This window comes from Ostrinia nubilalis, chromosome 27 (assembly GCF_963855985.1).
Source record: "Ostrinia nubilalis chromosome 27, ilOstNubi1.1, whole genome shotgun sequence".
Lineage (NCBI taxonomy): Eukaryota > Metazoa > Arthropoda > Insecta > Lepidoptera > Crambidae > Ostrinia > Ostrinia nubilalis.
In genome coordinates, this window is record NC_087114.1 from 4,268,895 (window position 1) to 4,292,385 (window position 23,491).

The following is a 23,491-nucleotide window of genomic DNA, read 5'->3' on the forward strand; positions in this document are numbered from 1 at the left end:
ACGGATTATGGAACATCTCATTATGGAGGCGTGAAACTAGTTACAAACTCTTTGCCCCATAAAAATGAACGCTATTTTTTCATATTTAATTTAGTCTGTGGTAGTTTGGCGGGGCTTTTTTGGCGTTTACACCGTGCCGTATTTTGTGTTTAATGTATGAAAATATGTTAAAATGCTTATTAATTTTTAATATGTACTTAAAGGTTTGCTTTTTATGCGATATTTATTCAGAGATAAATGCCGTGTTTCTTATCGTTTAGGCAATAAGTACGCGGCCATCTTAAAATTCAGTTCACTCAAAAAACTTCTTGAAGCAAGAAAGTAAATTCATTTTCTGCTGGCCAGTGTATTCGTACAAAAACTAACTAGAACGCTAGATTAGCAACTGAGCTGTAGCATTTCATAAAATTAGTCAAGCAAAAAATCTTTCCGGTCGTGATTATGTAAGGAATTGCCCAATATTTGCTTTGATTTTACTGTTACAACGTTTTGTGTCGACGAGGTGCTAATTATTTTCTTTATTACTACATCAGTTTGTTACTTATTAATAAAAAATAGACAATAATTTAATAGTTGTAGAGTTATAAGTAGAGGGCAATCGCCTCCGTACAAATTATAGAAAATTTACTGGCACTTGCTTCCTATATTATGCAAAAGAAACGCCAAGTAAACAAAGGAACAAGTCTAAATATCTGACAGTAATGTATTCACTCGTACAGTGTAAATGCACCTATAATGAACGTCAAAACAACGTCGCGACTATCGTTCGGCGTTTAAATATTTTATCGTTGTCTTTTCGTACAGTCACAGCACTCAAGCTAAATACTGGGGCATCTTGTGTGGTTGTGATAAGGGCGATTTTGCAATAAAAATGTTTAGTGTTGTGGTCTGTACAATCTAGCCAGCCAGTGAATTTTTTAACGCGCCAACCACCGCTTGTGGCATTAAACTTTCATGGCGCTTAGAACGTTCGAAATTTGAATTCGGAAAATTCAATGGAAATGTTGAAGTTGAATGTGACAGTTTGAATTTGGAATGAATGCTTTGTTGTTTTCTGGGTTTTGCCAACAGTTAATTAAAGTGATGTTTGACGCCATAAGCACAAAATATAACAGAAGGTAAACTCATGTATGTACCTCGCTTTGCATACCTCTCTCGCTCGCACGCTCGGCCGTCGCGCTAGGGTTGTCTTGTCATGTGTTGCGTTTATTTCGTTATGATAGAAAAATGTTACTCTTAATACTATGCAAGAAAGACAATAACAGATATCCACGTATACTTATTTATATTTAGTACGTTATTATAGTAATAGTTTGCAAACAAATACACGAGAAGGAAGTAGTATTTAGTTGAGTGGTTGACACTATTATCCAACTAATATTATAAATGCGAAAGTTTGGATGTCTGGATGTTTGTTGCTCTTTCACGCAAAAACTACTGAACGGATTTTGATGTAACTTTACAGTATTATTGTTTATAACCCAGAATAACATATAGGCTATAATTTATGACGATCTGTGACAAACTGAATTTCACGCGGGTGAAGCCGCGGGCAAAAGCTAGTTATCCAATAATTCATAAAACCTCTCTAAAACAATTCGATATTCCTAATAATTGAGTTGGCTTTCAATTTCAATTGAAATTCAAATAAATAACTTACTTACCTCCCCGAATCAACTGGTAATTTAAAAAATGAAAATTCGGTATTTAATGATGAGTTTAAGCAACCAAATACCGAACAATTATAATACGACTTTTTCTGTTCACTCATTTTCGTCAATTTCGCAAAACAAAATAATATCACAGGCGGTTGACCGGCGCGTGACTCAAGCGAACCACAGCGAACGTGTGGCGAACGTCTGTTGCGCTCGCGCCACGTCGCGCTCGCATTCGTCCAAGACAGTCTTGCTAGAGCGGTGTCTATGTGTGCGTGGCTCGAGCGCGTTTAGTATGGAGTTTGTCTTCTGTTATATTTTGTGCCATAAGCCATATTTCTAGCTAGATTAAGGCTGGGTTGCACCATCTTACTTTAACTTTGACAAACGTCAAAAATCTGTTAAACTCAATACAAAAAACACCGGTTAACGTTAAAGTTATGGTCAAAGTTACGTGGTGCAACTCAGCCTAATAGTCAAATTTTGTTAATGATGGTTAAATTTTAACAAAATGTAAACTATTTAAGTAACTATAAAGTCAAGTTAAACAATGTTTGAAAACGACTTTTGCTCAAAGACAATAATAATTGGTAGAGTTAATGACGGATCAGAAACTGGGCCTAAGACTAGCATAATTTTGTGTTAATAAAAGTTAAAGTCTAAGCTGCTTTAAAATTTGACGGTACGGTACGGACGGTAATAATCACGTTCCTGTAAGTATTACATAATAGGTAGCTCATGTACTTAGGTACCTACTTATCTGATTGGTTATGTCACCAACGCTAGACTTCCTTAGTCCAAGAATCAAGATAAGATCTTGTAGATTAATAATTCAGTCATAAAATCGATCAATAACGTTGATATTTATTATTGAGTAATCCGCCAAAATCTACCAATTTACTAGAAACAGCCAAATTTCTGCACGCGAAGTGAAAAAAAACTAAACTTTTTTGCGCGCCAAAAACATCGTGCAAAGGAAACTGAACACTAAATTTACGGCTTCCGACATCGGTTTTCCTCGACCAACGGTAAACTACAAGGTTGAGTTTCCAATGAGATTTTCCAAATGTCTTGATTTCTCGACTTTCCCGCCGGACGGAGGTCAACTCGTTAACAACCTTAAATGATAAGCGTTACAGTTCAATATTGTGATTGTTCTGTTTCCCGCCGTGAGGTCAGCCGATTAACACGCTTAGGGGATTAGTGTTAGGGTACAATTTTCGGGCTAGTATTATTTTCAGGCACTCTTTTGAAGTGTGATTCAACAGATGCGTTTTTTGTATGCCTTTGCGTAATAATAATTGAAAATAAAACGTCAGATTTTTTATTATGAAATGATTGAGTCACAGACACATTTTAAAAGGTTTTATTACAGTTCATAGCGTAATAAAATAGACTGAAGGATTCAGAAAAAGACTAAGTCATGTTGCGATGACTATTTGAAATATTAAACGAATTGTCTCATTTCAAACTGACCCCACTTCATCATACGTACTCGTTATACAATTAGTTTTATTATTTACAAACGTTTGGTCAAAACCCTCGTTGGTCTACCATGATTTATCACTTAAACTACGTAACTGACTGCGCGAAAAGCAACCTTAACGTAACAGCATAGCGTCGGATTACACCCAGCTTTAAATGATCTGCGAAATGCAGTAGTTAATAGGATGAGAGAGGTCAATTTAATTTGGGTAATATACATAGTATAATTGACCGGTTTAAGTTGATACTTACTTTGTTGTAGTTTGTAAAAAGAAAGGGGTCAATTAAAAGTGGTCGGGTCAGATGAAAATTTATAGACTTTGGCGCCAACGTTTGATCCAATTCAAAGATGTATAATTCTTAGTTTAAATTAATTATTACGTTAAATTAATTGTTTGAATTAGTATCGTACTGTATAACTCAATTTGAAGTTGATGATTTTTTAATGTATTTGTGTGGTTGTAGACCATAACTTTTAATAGTTCTTTCGTCTTATAATTTCATTTTATTACCTTACGTACTTTTGTTTCCCTAATAAACTCATTTATATTTATTATTAGTTTATTCATACACAGAGTTAAAAAATCTTTACTTTTCTTCATTTTCAACCGACTTCAAAAAAGGAGGAGGTTCTCAATTCGACCCGTATGTTTTTTTTTTTTTTCTATGTTTGTTACGCGATAACTCCGCCAATTATGAACCGATTTTAACAAATCTTTTTTCGGCGTATAGGTAATACCTCAAGGGTGGTCCCATTTAAATTTAATAATAGAAAAACCAACCCCCAAGGGTGGAAAATTGGGGATGAACTTTTTTATACGCAATATCTCCGCCGATTATAAATCAATTTGAACGATTATTTTTTTTTTGAATAGGTATTATCAAAAGGGTGGTTTCATGCGAATTTGAAGAAAATATTTCACCCCAAGGGTGGAAAATTGGGGATGAACTTTTTATACCCAATATTTTCAATTTTTAGTTTTTTTTTTTTGTGTTCACGCATTTGAAGTCGGTTTTATTTTTTTAAAAAGTTATTATTTCAATGGCCTAAAAGGTTTTCCCGTTGGATTTTGAACTTCAGAGCTTAAGTATTTTGAAATTTGTAGGAATTTCTCCCATAATGTAGTAAAGTGCTAGCGACTGATATTATAACGTTCACGAGAGTAAAAAAAAATTTAAAAATAAATCTTATGATTTAAGGAAATAAAAAGTAATGAATTACAGTAACCATCCAAAATAAATATTTTGAGATACAACTCTATCGCCCGTATTCACAAACGATGCTTGCTTAAGTGAAACAGCAAATCGAACGCACAGCGTTAAATAGAGCTCTGTGATGGGTTCGTGTGTCACCCTGTGCGTCCACGCGCACCGTGAGACCTCATAGTAATGTTTGTGAATACGGGCGTATATGCCAACTATGAACCGACCTTTACACCTAAGGTCACACAAATCTCACATATTTGACCCTACAGCCTTAACATTAAGGTTAAAATTCGAACGCCCAGCGAATTTCTCACCTTGGTAGGGCTATCACGCGAGCCGTTTTTATATAGTGACCTACAAACTGTTGTTGTGTGTCTGTTTGTGATTAAAACAACCCGCCAATTAATCTGACGACTTAATTTCATCATTTTTAACACGCTTGAATGGCGACGATTTTAAAATATCCACTTTTCTTTGCTTGTGATTGTGAAAAAACTGCTTCTTGTACAAAATTGTTAATATCTCAAAAAGTGTTGAAGCTATTGTAAAATAATAAACTTCTTGTTCTTTTCTGATGTATAAGCTATAATATGATGTATAATTTATTGATACAGCCTTTGTAGTTTGCTTGTAAATAAGTGACAAACATACACATTTTATTAAAACAAATCGTTCTATAAACTAATCATACGACAATTTATGGCGAATAATGTCATAATTGAACAACTATAATAATAGTTGCTATTAGGTGATTTTTATTATTGTGTTGTGTAAACATAATATTTTATGAGTAGTTTAACCAATTTGTAATCATAGCTGGGCATTAACTCGTTAATCCGTTAATCGTTAATTAACGAAGTTAACATTTCTATTAACGGATTAACTTTTAAGTTAACTTTAAAAAATGTTAACGGACTCGTTAACTTCCGTTAAATTATCCTAAGTCCGTTAATCGTTAATCCAGTACCTACTATTTACCAAAAAGAAACAGCAGGCACTCTGAAAAACGCTAGAAAAACGCGTTCTGACAAGTACGTTCGGGCTTCCACCCGATCACTAACGACACATTATTTGTTAGTATGTGTGGGAGTTGTGGGACACTCTTGCAACTGAATTTAAGACCAGTTTTCCTCAACCGATTGAGCTGAAATTTGGTATACTTATATAAGTACGATAACAATGCAATGTTATGGTACCATTGAGCTGGTCTGATGATGGAGTCATGAGGTGGCCAAAGGAACTCCTAAACGAAACGGTGGAAACTTATCGAGTTTGGGTTTGCTGGATTTGACTTTTCGAGCACTTTGGTGCTAAATTATATTGTAAATAGCGGCCGCCCGCGACTTCGTACGCGTGGATCTCGTTTTACCCCCCCTTCATCTATCTTACGCGGTTCAGATTTTTCATGCAAATGTTTTTTCCCGCTAACTCCCGTTCCCGTGGGAATTTTGCAATATCATGTTGTAACTAAGCTTTAAGTTTACTAAGGTACCTGCATGCCAAATTTCAAGCGTCTATCTTACGCGGTTTAGATTTTTTCATACAAATGTTTTGTTCCGCTAACTCCCGTTCCCGTGGGAATTTTGCAATATCCTGTTGTAACTAAGCTTTAAGTTTACTAAGGTACCCAAATTTCAAGCGTCTATCTTACGCGGTTTAGATTTTTTCATACAAATGTTTTTTCCCGCTAACTCCCGTTCCCGTAAGAATTTTGCAATATCCTGTTGTAACTAAGCTTTCAGTTTACTAAGGTACCTGCATGTCAAATTTCAAGAGTCTATCTTACGCGGTTTAGATTTTTTCATACAAATGTTTTTTCCCGCTAACTCCCGTTCCCGTGGGAATTTCGGGAATTCCTTGTTGTAACTAATCTTTAAGTTTATTAAGGTATCTACATGCCAAATTTAAAGCGTCTAACTTAAGCGGGTTAGATTTTTCATACAAATGTTTTTTCCCGCTAACTCCCGTTCCCGTGGGAATTTTGCAATATCGTGTTGTAACTAAGCTTTAAGTTTACTAAGGTACCTGCATGCCAAATTTCAAGCGTCTAACTTAAGCGGTTTAGATTTTTCATACAAAAGAATTTTCCCGCTAATTCCCGTTCCTGTGGGAATTCCTAAGTATCCTAAAACCTGCCCAGGAGTATGAAGAATAATTGTACCAAGTTTCGTTAAAATCCGTCGAATAGTTTTTGTTTCTATAAGGAACATACAGACAGACAGACAGACAGACAGACAAAAATTTTACTGATTGCATTTTTGGCATCAGTATCGATCACTAATCACCCCCTGATAGTTATTTTGAAAATATATTTCATGTACAGAATTGACCTCTCTACAGATTTATTATAAGTATAGACACAGATAATATAATACTAGGTATAGATAAGCTTTTATTCTGAAATGCAGTTGTACTAAAATGAAAAAAAAAAACGCCCTACTCGAACAAAAGACCTATCCAACGATACCCCACACGATGGGGTAGAAGATGAAAAAAAAATTCATCCCCACTTTACATGTAGGGGAGCTACCCTAAAAATTTTTTTTTTCAAAATTTTTTTTTTCTGTTTTGTCGGCGTGATTAATATGCATATCTCCACAAAATTACAGTTAGTTCCTTGTCAGGACTACGGAACCCTAAAAATAATTGTACTTATGCAAGGTTCAAATAATTTCGAAAGCTTGTAGAGCGCAAACATAAAAGAGGAATAAATTCCACGCGCGATATAAGCTTTCGAAATTATTTGAACCTTGCATACAATTATTTTTTTCGTTTTATTATCATGTGTTAACGGATTAACGATTAACGTTAACTTGCGTTAAATCTTGCAAAATGTAACGTTTTAACGTTTAACGAAGTTAATTTTTTTATTAACGGTTTAACGATTAACGAAGTTAACTATTTGATTAACGGTGCCCAGCTATGTTTGTAATATACATAAAAAGTGGTTTCTCTAATTGTTAATTATGTTTACTTTAGGGCATAAACAATATGAGTGTTTATTTACTTCCTAGCTTTTCGCCTGCGGCTTCACCCACGTGAAATTTTGTCGTCAAAGAAAAACTTTATCGCGCGCGTCCCTGTTTCAAAAACCAGGATAAAAACTATCCTATATCCTTTCCCGGGACTTTATCTTTGCCAAATTTCATCAAAATCGTTCAGTAGTTTAGGCGTGAAAGCAAGACAGACAGACAGACAGGCAGACACAGACAGACGGACAGATCTACTTTCGCATTTATAATATTAGTGCCTATAGATTTTTCTCGAAGGTATATTAAAAATGTCACAATTGATCAAAACCAGTCGCAGTGACACTAGCTTATCGGCATTATGTATCATCATTTAATTTTATTTAGTCCCCACTGCATGAGCACGACCCTCTCTAATTTACCAGAGGCAAATGGAGGATTTAACCTACTCCCCACACTGGCCAGGATCTCTTCCCGTAGATGTCGTAAGAGGCCACTAAGAGTAGGCGCACACCGTTGATTTTTCGTCGGCCGATAGTTTAATCGGGCAGTTGATCAGTATGGGCATGTATGGGAGTGCGCACACTACGCCGATTCGATTTGGCCGATTCTTCATACAAATTAAAATCGGGCACAACTATCGGCCAACTAAAAATCAACGGTGTGCGTCTACTCTAAGGGACAATATGCGAACATCAGGCCTCCCCAACCCGTCTGGCCAGCGTGGGGAGTGTAGGACAAATCCTCCATTTGCCTCTGGTAAATTAGAGAGGGTCGTACTCCTGCAGTGGATACTGAATAAATTCCCTCTATTATCACTGCTATATTAAACATAACGTAAGTGCGCCTATTAACGACCCCCCAAAATTTGTATTCTATTACCGCCCTATTTTTCTTTCTTTCATAAAAGACATAATAACAGGTTCCAGAAAACACGTTACCTAAAAAATATCTAGATATGTTTATTGACTATCAAAAGGATTAAAGTTTGTGTTCGTAAATAACCAGTAAACGGAGTTATTTGACATTAAATGGGACGCGACCGCAACGGACGCACTTTTCATACTAACGCGCTCCCAGCTACTTAAGGTGCACCTTGTTATTAATTAGCGATTTTAACACATTTAAAATGAGTATACCAACATGTTTTTGCATAACAATATTAATTCGTACTTTAGTTTCCTTAATAAACCCTCAATATAGCCCTCTCGCTGTATTTTTGTGGCTTAAATACATTTTTAAATAAGGGCGGTAATAGAAACACTTTTCATAATTTGGTTCCTAATAACGACCCATGGCGTTGTTAGAATTTTGATAAAGTTTTTTATTTTAATATTTATATCTTTAATTACGCATTTAACCTCCATTTTGTTGTCTTGATCGATTCATAAGAATATTTCACTTAATTAAATCAATTAACGCCATACGTTAATTGTCATAGGTTTGGCATAAAACTGCAACGAACATTAAAGAATATCTCGAATAATGTATGACAATAGATTTTATAAAAACCTGTTAAATTCTTATTAGTACCTATTTGATATAAAATAAACCTAATAAAAATGATACTTCACTGATCACGTCTTCATTAAAGTAGATATTTTAGCTGGTTACTGTTTTTTTTTTACGGTCGCTAATAGAATAAAGTAATATTCATACTTGATTCTATTACCGCCTCATAACTAAAACGCCACCTGCGAAGACTTATAAGCCTGTATTTTGTATATAACTAACATTTATGACATGACACCAAACCAATCATGCGTTATCACAACTATTATGTAACGATTTAAGATCTTTTGAATAATAAAAAAATAATTTAAAAATAAGTATACAGATAGTGTCCAATTGTCCATAGTTTAAATTAAAATACACAATTAAAATCAAAAACATAAGTCAAAAACTAATTAAAAATTTATAGTCAAATTAAAAATAAAAATAAAATATTAAATGAAAATTATTTTTTATTAAAACTCAAATATAGCTTAAATAATGACCCCCACTACTCACTAGAACACCGGGTTCTGCGTAATCAAGTATAATAGAGGAATTTATTATTCTACTATTTCTGATTGATTATTTATTTATTTTCGAGAAGCGTGCCTTTTCTTTTATTAAAAAAAAATAAAAATAACTTGAAAAAAACATATTTAACTAAAACTAAAAGCAAAACAAATTTAACTTAAAAAAATCAAGTGGTTCCCGAACCTCTGAGCGTGAATCGAACCCGTGCCTCTCGGAATATACCCAATTGAAGAGCAATATTCTTAGCGGTCGGTAATAGAAACAGAAAAAACGTTAATAGAAACACACCTCGTCTATAGGTCGGTAATAGAAACAACTGCTTTTTCAAATTAAATTGCTATTTATTAATTATTGTGTGATTGAATACTCATTGTAACTACTTGAATTCAAAGATTACTTCATCATTGTTATAAATAAATTAAAGTGTCTTTTCTATCACCACGTCTTATATCTAATTTTCTAAGGTTTATCCGAAGTCAGCTTAAACTGGCGGTAATAGGCGCATTTACGTTAATTACCTCCAAAAAATACTGTATGACGATGATGAAAATCTCAGTAAAAAAATAATGTACTTTAAAAAAAAAATTTTTTTTACCAAAAAATCTTATCTGTTACACAATAATATTTTTTTATTAAAAAATCATTGGCGTTATTAAAAAATATGAATCAGAGTATCTTTCAACGCGGACTGGGCGTGGACGACCGAGGGTTAGACGTTTACCTCACAAAGTTTTATCTTTTTTTTACCTCTTTCTTTTACAAGGCTTACGGTAACGTCGGGTTTTGTACGCGTTTCGTTTATTGAATTAAAGGCGAGGGAATAAAGCTGGAATGCTTTCTAAAACTGAAGAAAAAATTGCACTAAAAGGATTTTTAATAACTCTTATACCTTATACCGAAAATAAAAATTAACGCATAGTATACTTCTCTAAACTTACATTATTATTTCAAATGAAGAAGCACCATAAGAAACTCAGTCACTATAAGTGTAGGTAAGTTAGTGATCTTTACCTACTTAAAAAGTTCGAAGAACAATTTTGTAGCTTAAGTACCTAAATACCGTGATTTCAACTAAAATGAGTAGAAGAATTATCAACAAAATAATAAAAACAAGGCAGTAAAAGGACATCATCCACGTTTCATATATTTTTGGTCCAAAATCAAAAGTGTCGGCCAATAACAAAAAGTGCTGTCTTCTGACAGAATACGTCCGCCTTAGCATTTGTTACTATGGCACCAAAGCTGTAGCACCACTGTGCGTCGAGTATTTGAGATCTAAAATTCATCGACGATTCATACATTTTTTGTTCAAAATCAAAAATGTCGGCCAATAAAAAAAAAGTGCTGTATTCTGACAGAATACGTCCGCCTTAGCATTTGTTACTATGGCACCAAAGCTGTAGCTCCACTGTGCATCGTAGTATTTGAGATCAAAGTCAGTCGTTTCATATATTTTTAGAGCTCAAATACTACGATGCACAGTGGTGCTACAGCTTTGGTGCCATAGTAATAAATGCTAAGGCGGACGTATTCTATCAGAATACAGCACTTTTATTTTTTGGCCGGCACTTTTGATTTTGGACCAAAATGCATGATGTCCTTTAGTATTCTGTACCGACCAACATACATTAAATTCAATTTATCACTCAGCTTCAATTTCTTTCACGCCTTTTCCCTCAAAAAACCATTGCCAAAGTCAAAACTGACATTTACTTTATCAAATGACTATCAAGTCGAAAGTTTTTAATCAAACCCAAAAATTTTTTTTTTTACTTTCCAAACGTAGTTTTTCACGACACCGTCACGCGTGACGTCACCCGGGGCGAACGACGCTAATAATAGACTAGCTAGACTTTTAATTATAAGTTTCGGCCATTTTTAACGTTTTCCATGAAAACAGGGACCCTCGGGCGGACCACGTGTGGGGTACAGTCGCGGTGGACAGGTTAACTTTATTTATGAAGGAATAAACTAAAGTGGTATTAGTTTTATAGCCGTTTTCTAAAGAAAAAAAACCTTTATAAATCTTTTTAACCTACTTATTTAATTTCTACTTCCTTCCATAAATGTTAAAGTTTGTGTCTTGTGTGGGTGGCTGGATATTTGTTACTCTTTCAGACTTGAAACACTCAACTATTTTAAATGAAATTTTGTAAATCTACTTAGTTAAAGAATCAGAAAACCTATGTCAGTTGTAATTCAGATTTTCGATAAGGTAATCCTACAGCGCGAGAAAATCTTTCTAAAATACACGCGAACGAAGTCACCGGAAAATGCTAGTTCCAGATATCAAAAGGTCTTGGTTGACTTGACGAGAAAATACAACTAGTTTCTATTTTAAAACTGCATACTTATTTCCGTACCGCGCGGGAATAACTTGACATGTCATTTTTGCGTACTTTTCAGGGGAGCGATTTTAAAGTTTAGAGTTCCCTGGTAAATCGGAATTAATGATAATTGATATTTTTATGATTGAAATAAGCTAATTTGATGCATATCTTTCGATTGGCGTAAGAATTTGATTAAATTATCTTCTTAATCTATTAAAAAAAAGACTTGTCAAATTGTGTACCGACGACTTGTCAAGTTATTCACCAAAGAAAAACTAATACTTAAGGTGTAAAAATTGGATTTAAGTTAATTATTTTGAATGAAGTTTAAGTAAAAAAACAAAACATAAAAATAGAACATATTTTTATCACTTTTGCAATGAAATAGTAGCAAATTTATTAGAAAAATCAAATATAATCGCAGATTATGATCGCTTTTGATCAGGTAATTGTACGTTTACTTAAAATTCAAAAAAAGACAAATAAAAGAACAAAAGCCATGCTTCATAACAAGCACAATTAATTTTAATTATTTTAAGCTTACCATTAAGCTTAAAATAATTAAAATTAGCTGGATACATTTTTGCGTAAGGTCGACACGCCCTTACGCGTCTACCGTCCAGTTCACGTCCAAATGACGGATCACTCTAGAACGAAAGCTATTGCTATGATTCCCTGAATGTATGACACGTAATCCCACATTAAAAAAATCTTATAGCATGCTACCGTTTTTGCCAAAAATAAATCGCACATGAGCAGGTGCGCGTTTCAAGGTAAGTTTTTAATATATTTAGGTCTAGTTTGGGATTTACCGCAGTCTATAAGCCTTAACCATGAACCATACAATACGGATAATGATATCGGTGATTGTACTTTATTAAATGACACTTAAAATAAGGTGGATGCGAATTTACTACAATGCAATTTCCACTTTGCGTCAGAAGTGATCGCGGTCTGGTCTAACTGGGTCTAAGATATTAAAATATACAAAACAATGCATGTTTTATATCATGTAAAACGTTATTTACATGACGTATCGAACACAAATATTTTTTTCAGTACTTAGGCCTTTTCCTGGACGCTAATACACGCTCTTAATGTAGCTTACCCTTGTGATAGCCAATTTGCGTCCACATTATCACGACTATTTTCTAAATACAGACGTAAATAATATTAAAAAGCAAACTGTGTCTAGAGAGGATACCATAATATAAATATAAAATAAAAGATAAAAATGTTTGGAATGCTTAACTACCTAGCTCGCATCAATACTTATGATTATATTTTTTTGTATATATATTCTAAAGACTGTAAACCCTTGAAAAGGAGGCTGACAATAGTGACTGAGTTTCTTGCGCTGCTTCTTCTCAGCACTGGCCCATTTATTGTCCCGAAGCAGTGGTAGGGTTAATATTGGGACGTGTAAAAGTGCTTTCTAAAATCCTATTTGCAAAAATAAATGAATTTTATTATTTTTATTTTATTGCAAATTGAGCCATACTATTGAAATTTCAAAAAATGAAATAAACTAAAATATATTATGTCTGTTTATAATTATTAAGTGTGATACCTAAATATTTTGAATACCAATTAGTAAGATTTTATTTATATTTTTTTATTTCCATGCTGTTATTAATTATTAGTGATTTTGAATGCATTTTTTCTATATTTTATTAATATTACAAAGATAATATTAAAACTTCTAATGGTTTAGAGCAAGTTTAATACTATACTTATAAAGACTAAAGGGAGCATAATGACAACAATTTTTCATTCAAAATGATTACGAAAAATTTTATATTATTTTTATTCCTCAAATCTACCAACTCTCTAAATGGACGAGATCTGGCGTATCGACCCTACTTACTTTTGCCTCATCATTATTCCTAAATAATGTCATTGAAGTCAAATAGACTATAAAAATAAAATTATCCGGAACTTAAAATTGACCTAAAAGTTTATTATTAGATTTTTTACTTAAATTCTGTTGTCAAACGAAATATTAGTCTGTTATGAAAAAACATTAGTAGATAGTACCTACCTATTGACTAAACTTATCCTTCTTCTTTCAACTTGCTATTTAAACGTTAATTTAGTTTTAAACTATTGAAAATAGTAATAAAAGTAATAATTTACGCTTAAATATATTAAAAAAATATTTTCAGGGGTTGGTAAGTAAAAAACATTTAAAAACGCTCTAAATCCTGACAATGTTATATTTTAACAACTGCTAATGACACATTATAAAAATATGATTATACGAAGGTAATAGCTGGATAACTCCAAATATCCAAACTCTTGACTGCGTGCATAACAAGACAACTGCACATATCATGGATGTGTTTAGTACTCAGAGGGGATCATAACTTGATAACTGTTTTTGTCAAATTAAAAACGAAAATCCATAAATGTATAAGTCGAGATATTAATAAATACATGTTCTGACATACATTGATAAATCGAAATATAAATGTTTGTAAGAATAATATTAATTGGATATATCGTTATGTCAAATATTTATTGCCTAAATTAGAGATATTTACTTATGAACAAGAGCTGTATTTCAAGTATTTTTGGGTATTTCGAGTTGAGTTTTTTATACCAGTAGGGTATAAAGTAGAGGAAGCGCTTAAGCTAATAAAAAAAAAAAAGTGCAGGTCGAGATGTCAAGTTATTCCCGCGCGGTACGGATTTATTATATCCACATAATCTAAAACTTCGATAAACATAGTATTATTTGACAAATTACAATTCTTTAAACCACTAAAGTCGCGTGTGGTCTGTCAACTTAACGTCAAATCTAATTTTAGTTTTGACAGCTGTCAAAGTTTTATTCCGCACGGTAGCGACATCTGTCCAAACAAAGTGTTATCTTTCATCGATAAACTCGTTATTCTCGCAATTTTACACGCGTCTATTGGTAATTAAAAATGTAAGCTGTCATTTGTAACGGGCAGGTGTTTTGCAAAATGGCGGACCATTTTGATTTGAGAAGAAAAATAATAAGTCAAGAGGGAGTTTTAATGTCATTTGTAGAGGGTTCATTCCGACCGAAGATAATTATTTTTGGTGCATTACAAAAAAAGAAAATTATTTTTAAACTTTCCTATTGCATGATTATTAATGCGTAGGTAATAATAACTATTACTTAACAATGATCGCGTGAATTTCTAATTTGACTTATACTTACTAAAGATAATATTTATTAATTAGGTATCAATTTATTATTGAAATATTCCTTAGGGACTCTGATTAATCCCTGTTGTAAAGTTTTAATTTTGGGAATATTAGGGGACACTACACAAACTACATAAAACGAATGACAGAACACAGATGTCAAAATCTTTATTTATTTTTGAGTCACTTTTTAATTGATTAAATTCTATTACGAAAAAAGGTTTTTTCGCATCACCTCCTGATCCCTAACAAGCTTTAACCCACCTGTCTCTATACTCAGAAGTTAATAAGCTGGACAAATAACATCACAAATATTCACTAATTAGCCTATGTGTGGTTCATAATGGCTTTCTGTCGAAACGTGTTTTTATACTCTGTTATAAAGACGTCAAAATGTCTTTAACACACCGCGGTTATTGGGAAATTGTTTTTTGCGCAAGACCGTACTGTTCACCTGTTTAATCTTTGCCAAATGAAGGCATGACTATGTCTAGTTCACATAGCAGCTGTTTATAATCTTTGCCAAGTTAAGGCTTAGTTGATTATGTCTAGCTCACACATAGCTCGTAGAACTGATGGCTGTTGGGGCAGAAAATCTTTCGAGTGGCGACTACGGACTGGAAAACTTGTGTAGGCATGCCTCGGTGGACCGAGGATCTGGTGAAGGTCGCGGGAAGCACCTGGATACGGGCAGCGCAGGTAGAAATCCTTGGGGGATTATCCAGCAGTGGTTGAAACAAAAACTGGTTCTGACAGAGTAGAATAGAACCACCACTCATCCTGTGGATGTTGTAAGCCACTAAGGAACGAATAAGCGAAGGGAAGTGTAAGCCAAATCCTCCATTTGCCTCTGGTAAAGGTCAGTAAAAGAGGGTCGTGTTCCTGCAGTGACGACTAAATGAACAGATGATGATGACACTCCCCACGCTGGCACAATAATGCCAACCTATTTTATTTCATCATCATCATAATTTCAGCCCCAGGACGTCCACTGCTGAACATAGGCCTCCCCAATTATTTCCATATCGCGCGGTTGGTAGCGGCTTGCATCCAGCGCCTCTCTGCGACAACTATCTATATGAGGTCGACGTTCCACCTTGTGGGTGGAGGTCTCACGTTGCGTTTTCCAGTATAGTTCTTGCAACTCACGAAGGCGAGTGAGATTTACTTGTGTGTGTACGTGTACATGCACATAACGATAGTGAAATGTCTGTCAAAACTTTTGAAAAATCGAACAGTAGCGAGCCACCACACATGTAGAGCTCACTCGCCTTCGTGAATTGCAACAACATACGTGGCGTTCATTCCAAATTGCTACCCCATCGGCCGTCAATTTTGCGTACTATGTCCCTATTGTCACTTCAGCTTGCTAATCCGTCGGGCTATGTCAGCGAATTAACTACAACCTGTTTTATTTGTTGTAAAATATTAATTTAAAAGCACTTCTATCCCCGACTGTCCTGGAGTAAGATCTGGCCAGATTAGCCAAAAGGATTCAACCACACCCCCTCACTCTACGAGTCATTTTTTACTCTATGCCCGCGCTTGGTGGTTTATTTGGAGCCAGGATGTTGGTTCGATTCCTGTTACAGATTCGACATCAGAAGATAACTTTTTCCTGGAAAAATGAGTTTAATAATGTTTTTGTCATATGGCAGGTCTTATTTAGTTAATAGGTGCAGTTTTAATGCAACAAAATTGTATTAATTATGAACCTTTGTATCAGAGTACAAAGTGTTTAGTTTAAATACATAATAATAGGGTAGTTGATAAAACCAATCAATTGACATATTTTTATGAGCTGTCAAAAGGGGTCCTCCATAGGTCATGTACATTGATAGAAATCAATGACGTCACAAAAATCACATTTTATAGGTAATTGCAAACTACATCTTAAAGAGTTTCAGAAATTCTGTGTGTTGAAACTACTAATAAGGGCTCGCTTCCTTAACAATCCAGTTTTGCAGGATCCTGCATTGCTGGATACTGTATTACTGACTGTTGTGTGAACAAACTTCTGTTGTAAGTTTCAAATTAGAGTTAAAAATCGAACGGATCGGTTTTTTGCGGGACCCTACAAACGGGATGTTCGTGTGAACTTTAATTTTAAAACGCGTATACTAATAAGCGGGAACCTGCAAAAAACGGGATGTCTTCGTGAGAACAAGTTCTAAATGGTGTCAACTTCAGAACTAATTAACTATTTAAGTTTTAAAATCTCTAAAATTAATGTAAACTTAATAAGGTTTAAGAGAGAAAGCAATTAAACCCCATAATTTCATTCCCATGCGACTTTTGTGGGCTGTCGACATGATGATCATTTTTTTATTCAAATCAAACGGCTTTTATCCCTAAGTTCTTTGGGGGTTGTACAGACCAACGTTTTCACAAACATTACCATGAGCTCTCAGGGCGTGCACGCACAGGGCCCCAAAAACCTATTCATAGACAATACTTGAGCGGCGAAGTGGCACACACGAACCAATCACAGAGCTTTAATCAACGCTGTGCGTTCAATTTGCTGCTTCACTTAAGCAAACATCGATTTGAATACGGGTGATAATGTCCGTGATAACAATAATTTTTATCTACAACGAAGAAGCTCTTCACTTGCATCTCACCTGGAATGTGATGGATCAGGCCGAAGGTGGAAGCGAGCTTCACCCGGAATCCTCAACCACAGAGGAACTGGCTTTCTTACTTCTAACTGCCGGAACATAACAATGCTGTTAATTTTGTTGTTATAGCCACATACTTAGCTAAGATGGTGGTGGCTAGCCAGGAGGACTTAGAATAAGCCCTACCACCTACAAAACCGACCTTACCTTCACTGGTTGGGTTTTATTGGCGGTCAAGCTGTAGATCCTGGCTACACAGGAGTTGCAGCGGTGGGAACAAGAGGTGGGAATAGTCCCGTTTCCCCAACCCTGCGTAGGAAGTGTATGCCAGTCCTCCATTTGCTTTTGTAAATTAGAGAGGATCGTGCTCCTGCAGTGGAGACTAAATGACCTGTTGATGATGTATCATAATTATTATTGTTCTGTTTTTTGTCATCTGCCATTGTAACCGTATGGTATCTTATCATCTATTTCGACACCAAACGGTTTTGCTCCTGCATTGGAGACTATAGTAACCTCACGATGACGTCACTTCCTGTACCATATCTTTAAGCTCATAGCAGACTTGTCAACTCGGAAAGGTATCAACACCGTATCGCCTTTCGCGAGCTGTCATCGTCTTTCGCGCGCTGTCAACCGCGAGGCGAGGCGTTTACGTTACAGTGCGGATAAGGCCCAGAACAGACGGTGAAACGCAACTGCAACGAAACTGCAACTTTCTGATGATTCTGATGAATGAAACTGAAACTGAGAGTTTCAAACTGGTCGCGTCATGTGTGGTCTCTCAACGAACGCTATCGCAGAAACTTAGATGCAACTCAAAAGTAACTAGCAGTTGCAGTTTCGTTTCACCGTCTGTTCTGGGCCTAAGTGTGCGTTGCAGTATGGAGTTTCATACAAAGAATACTGACCGCCTCGAGTTGATACTGTTCCGATCCCTTTCCGGGTTGATTTTTCGACGTCCTTTAGTCGTGTGTCGTCCAAAATTAATAAATATTCCTTCCCAACGTTCAAGTAGTCGCTAGTCTGCACTGCCCCAGGGTAAGGCCATCGGTGAAGGTGAAAAACGTTATTGTTTTTTGGTTGGCAACGAGCTGGGTTTTCGGTAGGCGGCGCAGGGGCGGGCTCGGATGGATGGAGGCTCTACTTTGTAAAAAACATCGAAGTTAAACACTAAAATGTGTTTTTTGAAAGAGAAATTTAAAGTAAAATGAAAAAAAAAATTAAGAAACTGTGAAAAGAATACATTTTTTTTCCTCTTCCATAAAGGAAAATGTGCCGTAAGATATGTACCATCCTAGACTGCATCTCAAATCTCACTTAACATCAGGCACAATTTCGGTCAATTACCTGCCTTGTTCTGCTTAAAAAAAATCAGTAACAACTGCTACATCCATCCATAAAGTGGACTGAGCTCATAAAGGTAGCAGGAAGGCGCTGGATGCAGGCCGCTACCAACCGTGCGATGTGGAAGTCATTGGGGGAGGCCTATGTTCAGCAGTGGACGTCCTATGGCTGAAATGATGATGTAGGACCTTTTCAATGCACTTTTATACGTCCCAATTAGCTTGCCTGTCACCATAATAAAAAAATACAAAGAAGTACAAAAACAATTCAAAGAAACAATAAAAATAATTCATTTGAAACTGTTCTGTTGAAACAATCTACTGTTTTGCAATTATTATAATAAATTACTTATTATTACAACGCTGACAACTTACGTTATGAAATTAAGTAGAAGTAATTGATATTGTTCAATAAAATTGTTATTATATTTAATATTTTTACAGCAAAATTAATAACCAATTTGTAGTACAATAAAATGAATATATTTGCGTACTTCGGATGACATTGTGCCGTGTCAGTTGCTTATGGCATATCTTGAAGTGTGACATCAGGGTTATGATGACCTCAGTTGTGACACCCTCAATGAGAAGTAGAAGACATCCCATACGATAAAAGACGAAAAATCTTTATTTTTTAATTTGGAAACTTAAATAGTCTTACATGAAAGGACTTATAAAAATACTGAAAAACAAAGTCCTAGCTACTATAAAATCTTTACAGATTCTGAAGACTTTTTGGACATATCGAAGTCTTAAGAATTTCTGCAACGATTAGACCTTACCTAATGGTTATGGGCGACGGTAATCACTTACCATTAGGTGATCCGTCTGCTCGTTTGCCTCCTGTCACATAATAAAAAAAGTTTTCTAAGACTAAAGACTTACTTTTTAAGACAACTTTGGAAAAACTATAATATCGATATACCAACTACTCCTCACATCACTATCCACTGTGGCACATCACTATCGTGGGTGTGTCTACCTCGAGGCCCTGGGCATTGTTTTGTGTGTCTGTCTGACGGGACGCCGACATCGCGTTAGCTTTTATATATATATAAAATGTACGTCTCTACATTTGCATGGGAAGGTTTGACGAGACGTGGTTTTGGATGTGGAAACTACGTTTGGTTAAGTTAAACGCTAGATAGAGTTACAGACAGTTATCAAACAGCTATACATTAGTGATATCTAACAAATAAAGGATAAAATCTAACCAATAAATAAATACAAGCTGATTTTCGGAGACTTTCTGACTGATATAGGTATTTGTTCGAGAAATATGACTCCAAAGGAATCGAAAATTTGTAAAACTAGCCGGAATTTAATGTAATTCAACCAAGAATGCAAAAAATGTAGTGAAATCAAGTTTTTCAATCGCCTGCCCGATGGACAGACGATAATGTTCCTAGCTGTTGCTGAAATAACCTATTTTATGAACTCTACCAACCTGTGATCTATCAAATCTCTTACGTCCGTATTCACAAACGATGCTTGCTTAAGTGAAGCAGCAAATCGAACGCACAGCGTGCTGTTTCGTGATTGATTCTCTGTGATTGGTTCGTGTGTGACCCTGTGCGTCTACGCGCACTGTGATACCTCATAGTAATGTTTGTCAATACGGACGTTAGATTCTGTTTGAGATCAAAGGAGAACAATTTAAAAGTAAACCAATCCAATGTAGAGTCAAAAGTTGCATGAAAAAAAGGTCGCCAAAATAAAAAAAAAACATGCATCCTCAAATTAATCAAAGAGTTTCTAATCCTAAGGACTGTTACCAACACATAAACAAAAAGTTTCACACCGTTTTTAATTGCCGGTTCGCCTAACCAAAACAAATACGCTCATTATTCCTTACATAACTGCATTTTGATAAATGAGACCCACGTTAGGTTTTGCATATCTAGATTTGTGGCGGAAAGGATGCATAGCATGCATTTGCATTTCGTATTCTGTGGAATTAAGAAGTAAAGTGTCAGAAGTGACATATCGAAATGGCGGGAAAAAAGCGCGCCATTTTTGTACAAAAAAGTCCTAATTCGTTCTTTATTTGAATTTGTGTACTAGATACAATGACCAATACTATAACTTAATTATAAAATCATTCGTGACATCTGTAAATGTTCTGTAAAAGTTTATATCTTCGTTATTTTGAGTAATTCTGTTTACCCAACATCAGATAATTGGTGATGTCCATTTAAAAAAGACAAGAAGACATCATTCTGTCACGACATGATCACCGCCGATCTTAACAAAAGGGTGATCGGAAAAAAGTTGTATCTGGCCATTTATAAAAAAAGGCACCAAGATAAAATTTCCAAGATTTCAGAACGCCATAAAAACAAACAAGACACGCGTTCGAAATTCAAAAACGTGCACGTTCGGATACCTCACCTCGCCGCCAAAAGCGGGTGTCGGCTCCGATCCGAAGTTGCGATATAAGACCCCTAATTACAAGTTACCACTGACTATTATCAAGTAGCAAGTCGCTTTCATATATTTTACAAAATGGATGGAGAGCCTTCACAAGCATCGTATGGCTTGAATATTTATATTGTGGATTTATTACTTACGTTTTGTGTTTGTTGATTTATCGCGGGGTGTGGTTTCCGAACGTGGTCGACTTTAAATTTTCGGGTTGGTACTGCTGCGGAACTTTTTAAATTTAAATTCGGAATTCGGTCATAGACAAGAATGTTTGCGATAGAGTTTGACTTATCAAGGTTGCATATAATTGGAATCACGATCCGTCGTGACTTCTTGCAACGAATTTATTACGTACCAGCAGATTATATCGCAACAAATGTGACATAAAGCATCAAATCTAACAATATAGCAAAACCTAAGCCGTTGTGCGAAAATAGTGATGGGACTAGGGCTTATTTTCAAATCAGTTAATCACAAAACCTTGTCATGGAGTCCGTAATAGAATCTGGTAACTTAAAGAATTCCTGGTTCACGTTAGGTTTGGTATGTCTTACATAAAAACGATTTGCGTTCCAACGCTTTAACATCTCTCCCAATTTTTAAATTTAAATCGGCTTCATGATTTATACAGGGTTACGTATTTAAAGCGGAAGCAAAAATTTTTCAGGAAGCCACATTTTTTACTTACGATTTGTGAACAACTTTAAATAACAGGATCAATAGTGCAGTGACACAAAATAGAACTGAGCTGTCCTGTACATTTTGTTTGCATTCATAGCAATTCTTTGAGATGGTAATTTATAGTTTAATTTACTAATCTTAGCTGTCAACTTGAAATAATTCCCGGTGATCGAATGTAACAATATCGGTTGACCCTTAGTCAATACTACTCAATGTTTACGGCATCCATAAACCACCATTTATCACCATTATGTAAACTTCTGTAAGTCTTGCTACTGTCCTTCCCTCTTAAACCAGTCAAGCTAACCTGCTACCCTCTTCCAGAAAAATGCGGCCTCTCCGACGACCCCGGGCTCCGAGTGAACGGCAAGGGCAAGAAGATGCGGAAGCCCCGCACGATATACTCCAGCCTCCAGCTTCAGCAGCTCAACAGGCGGTTCCAGAGGACACAGTACCTCGCCCTCCCAGAGAGGGCCGAGTTAGCGGCTAGCTTGGGGCTGACGCAGACTCAGGTAAGTTGAACTTTCATTATGATTAATTGAGCAAAAATCTTTAGCAATCACTAAAAATACCTATAAAGAAATGAGGGTTTATCAGTTGTCGCCATTGTAGAGTAAGGACACTGTCGCTTGCTGTGATACCAACTGGTGAGCGCTGAAGCGGTAGGAGGACTATCGCATTTGCACTCACCCAGATGGCGCAGCTGTGGAGTAGAGACATGTGAATCGCCAGTGATGCCAACTGTTAAATATAAAAACGATAGCCCTCATTAGGACCCGATTTCTGGTTTGAGATTTTAAGCTTGAGCTTGCTCATTCTTTACCATAATGTGTGACCTTTTCAGGATGATCACGCTCAAGCTAAGAATTTCAATTCAGAAACCGAGCATAGGTCTGTAATTGGTTGAATTTCAATTCTTTTACCTATTTTTGAGTGTAGATTTCTATTTATATGTCGCTTCATACAGGAGTAGCTACTTGGGTAGCTTCTATTGCAATATTACGGATGCGTTTCTGTCTTAGTACCAAACCTATACAATACTCAAGAGCTATAATTAGACAAGATTATTCAAAATATTGTAGCTAAACGTGTCTACCTCAAGGATACAATGCATCAGACATTCCCCCAAGCTGCTAACCACTTTACCGTTGCGTTTGCTTTACCCGCAAAAAAAGGAATTCGCCTTATCACTCATACGATACGTAGCATACCTCAACCGCAAAAATAATTGAAATATTTCATCATTATTCACGTCCGCCATTACGAAAACGACATTTCCCCCTCACTAAAAATCGATTCATCAAAACCATAGACTAAAATTTCAAGAAGCAGTAGTGACAACGGAAAAAAATAACTTTTTAATTATACGTTTGATAATCTGGGTCTGCTGTCGATTGTGGTGACGGAATTTGTGTTTTAAAAGCACAAGATAAAGTCTAATTTTAGACGGTAGAGATTGGAAAGATAAAAAATAAAGCCGGCACACATATGTGGTTTAATTGTTAGGTTTGTGACATAATTGCTATGTGCGGATAAGCGGTGTGGCTGTCTTTTTTTAAATATTTCGTAAGGAAA

The 23,491-nt window shown here is 35.5% G+C and overlaps 1 protein-coding gene across 2 annotated transcripts in view; it reads left to right on the forward strand.

Moving 5' to 3' along the window:
- The window catches only part of LOC135085011 (homeotic protein distal-less), a 131,404-nt gene that overhangs the window by 23,581 nt on the left and 84,332 nt on the right, over positions 1–23,491 (forward strand). For both annotated transcript variants that reach the window (XM_063979786.1, XM_063979785.1), the window contains exon 3: positions 22,241–22,428. In XM_063979786.1, the coding sequence (XP_063835856.1) occupies positions 22,241–22,428 (188 nt within the window). The remainder of the gene's footprint in view (positions 1–22,240; positions 22,429–23,491) is intronic.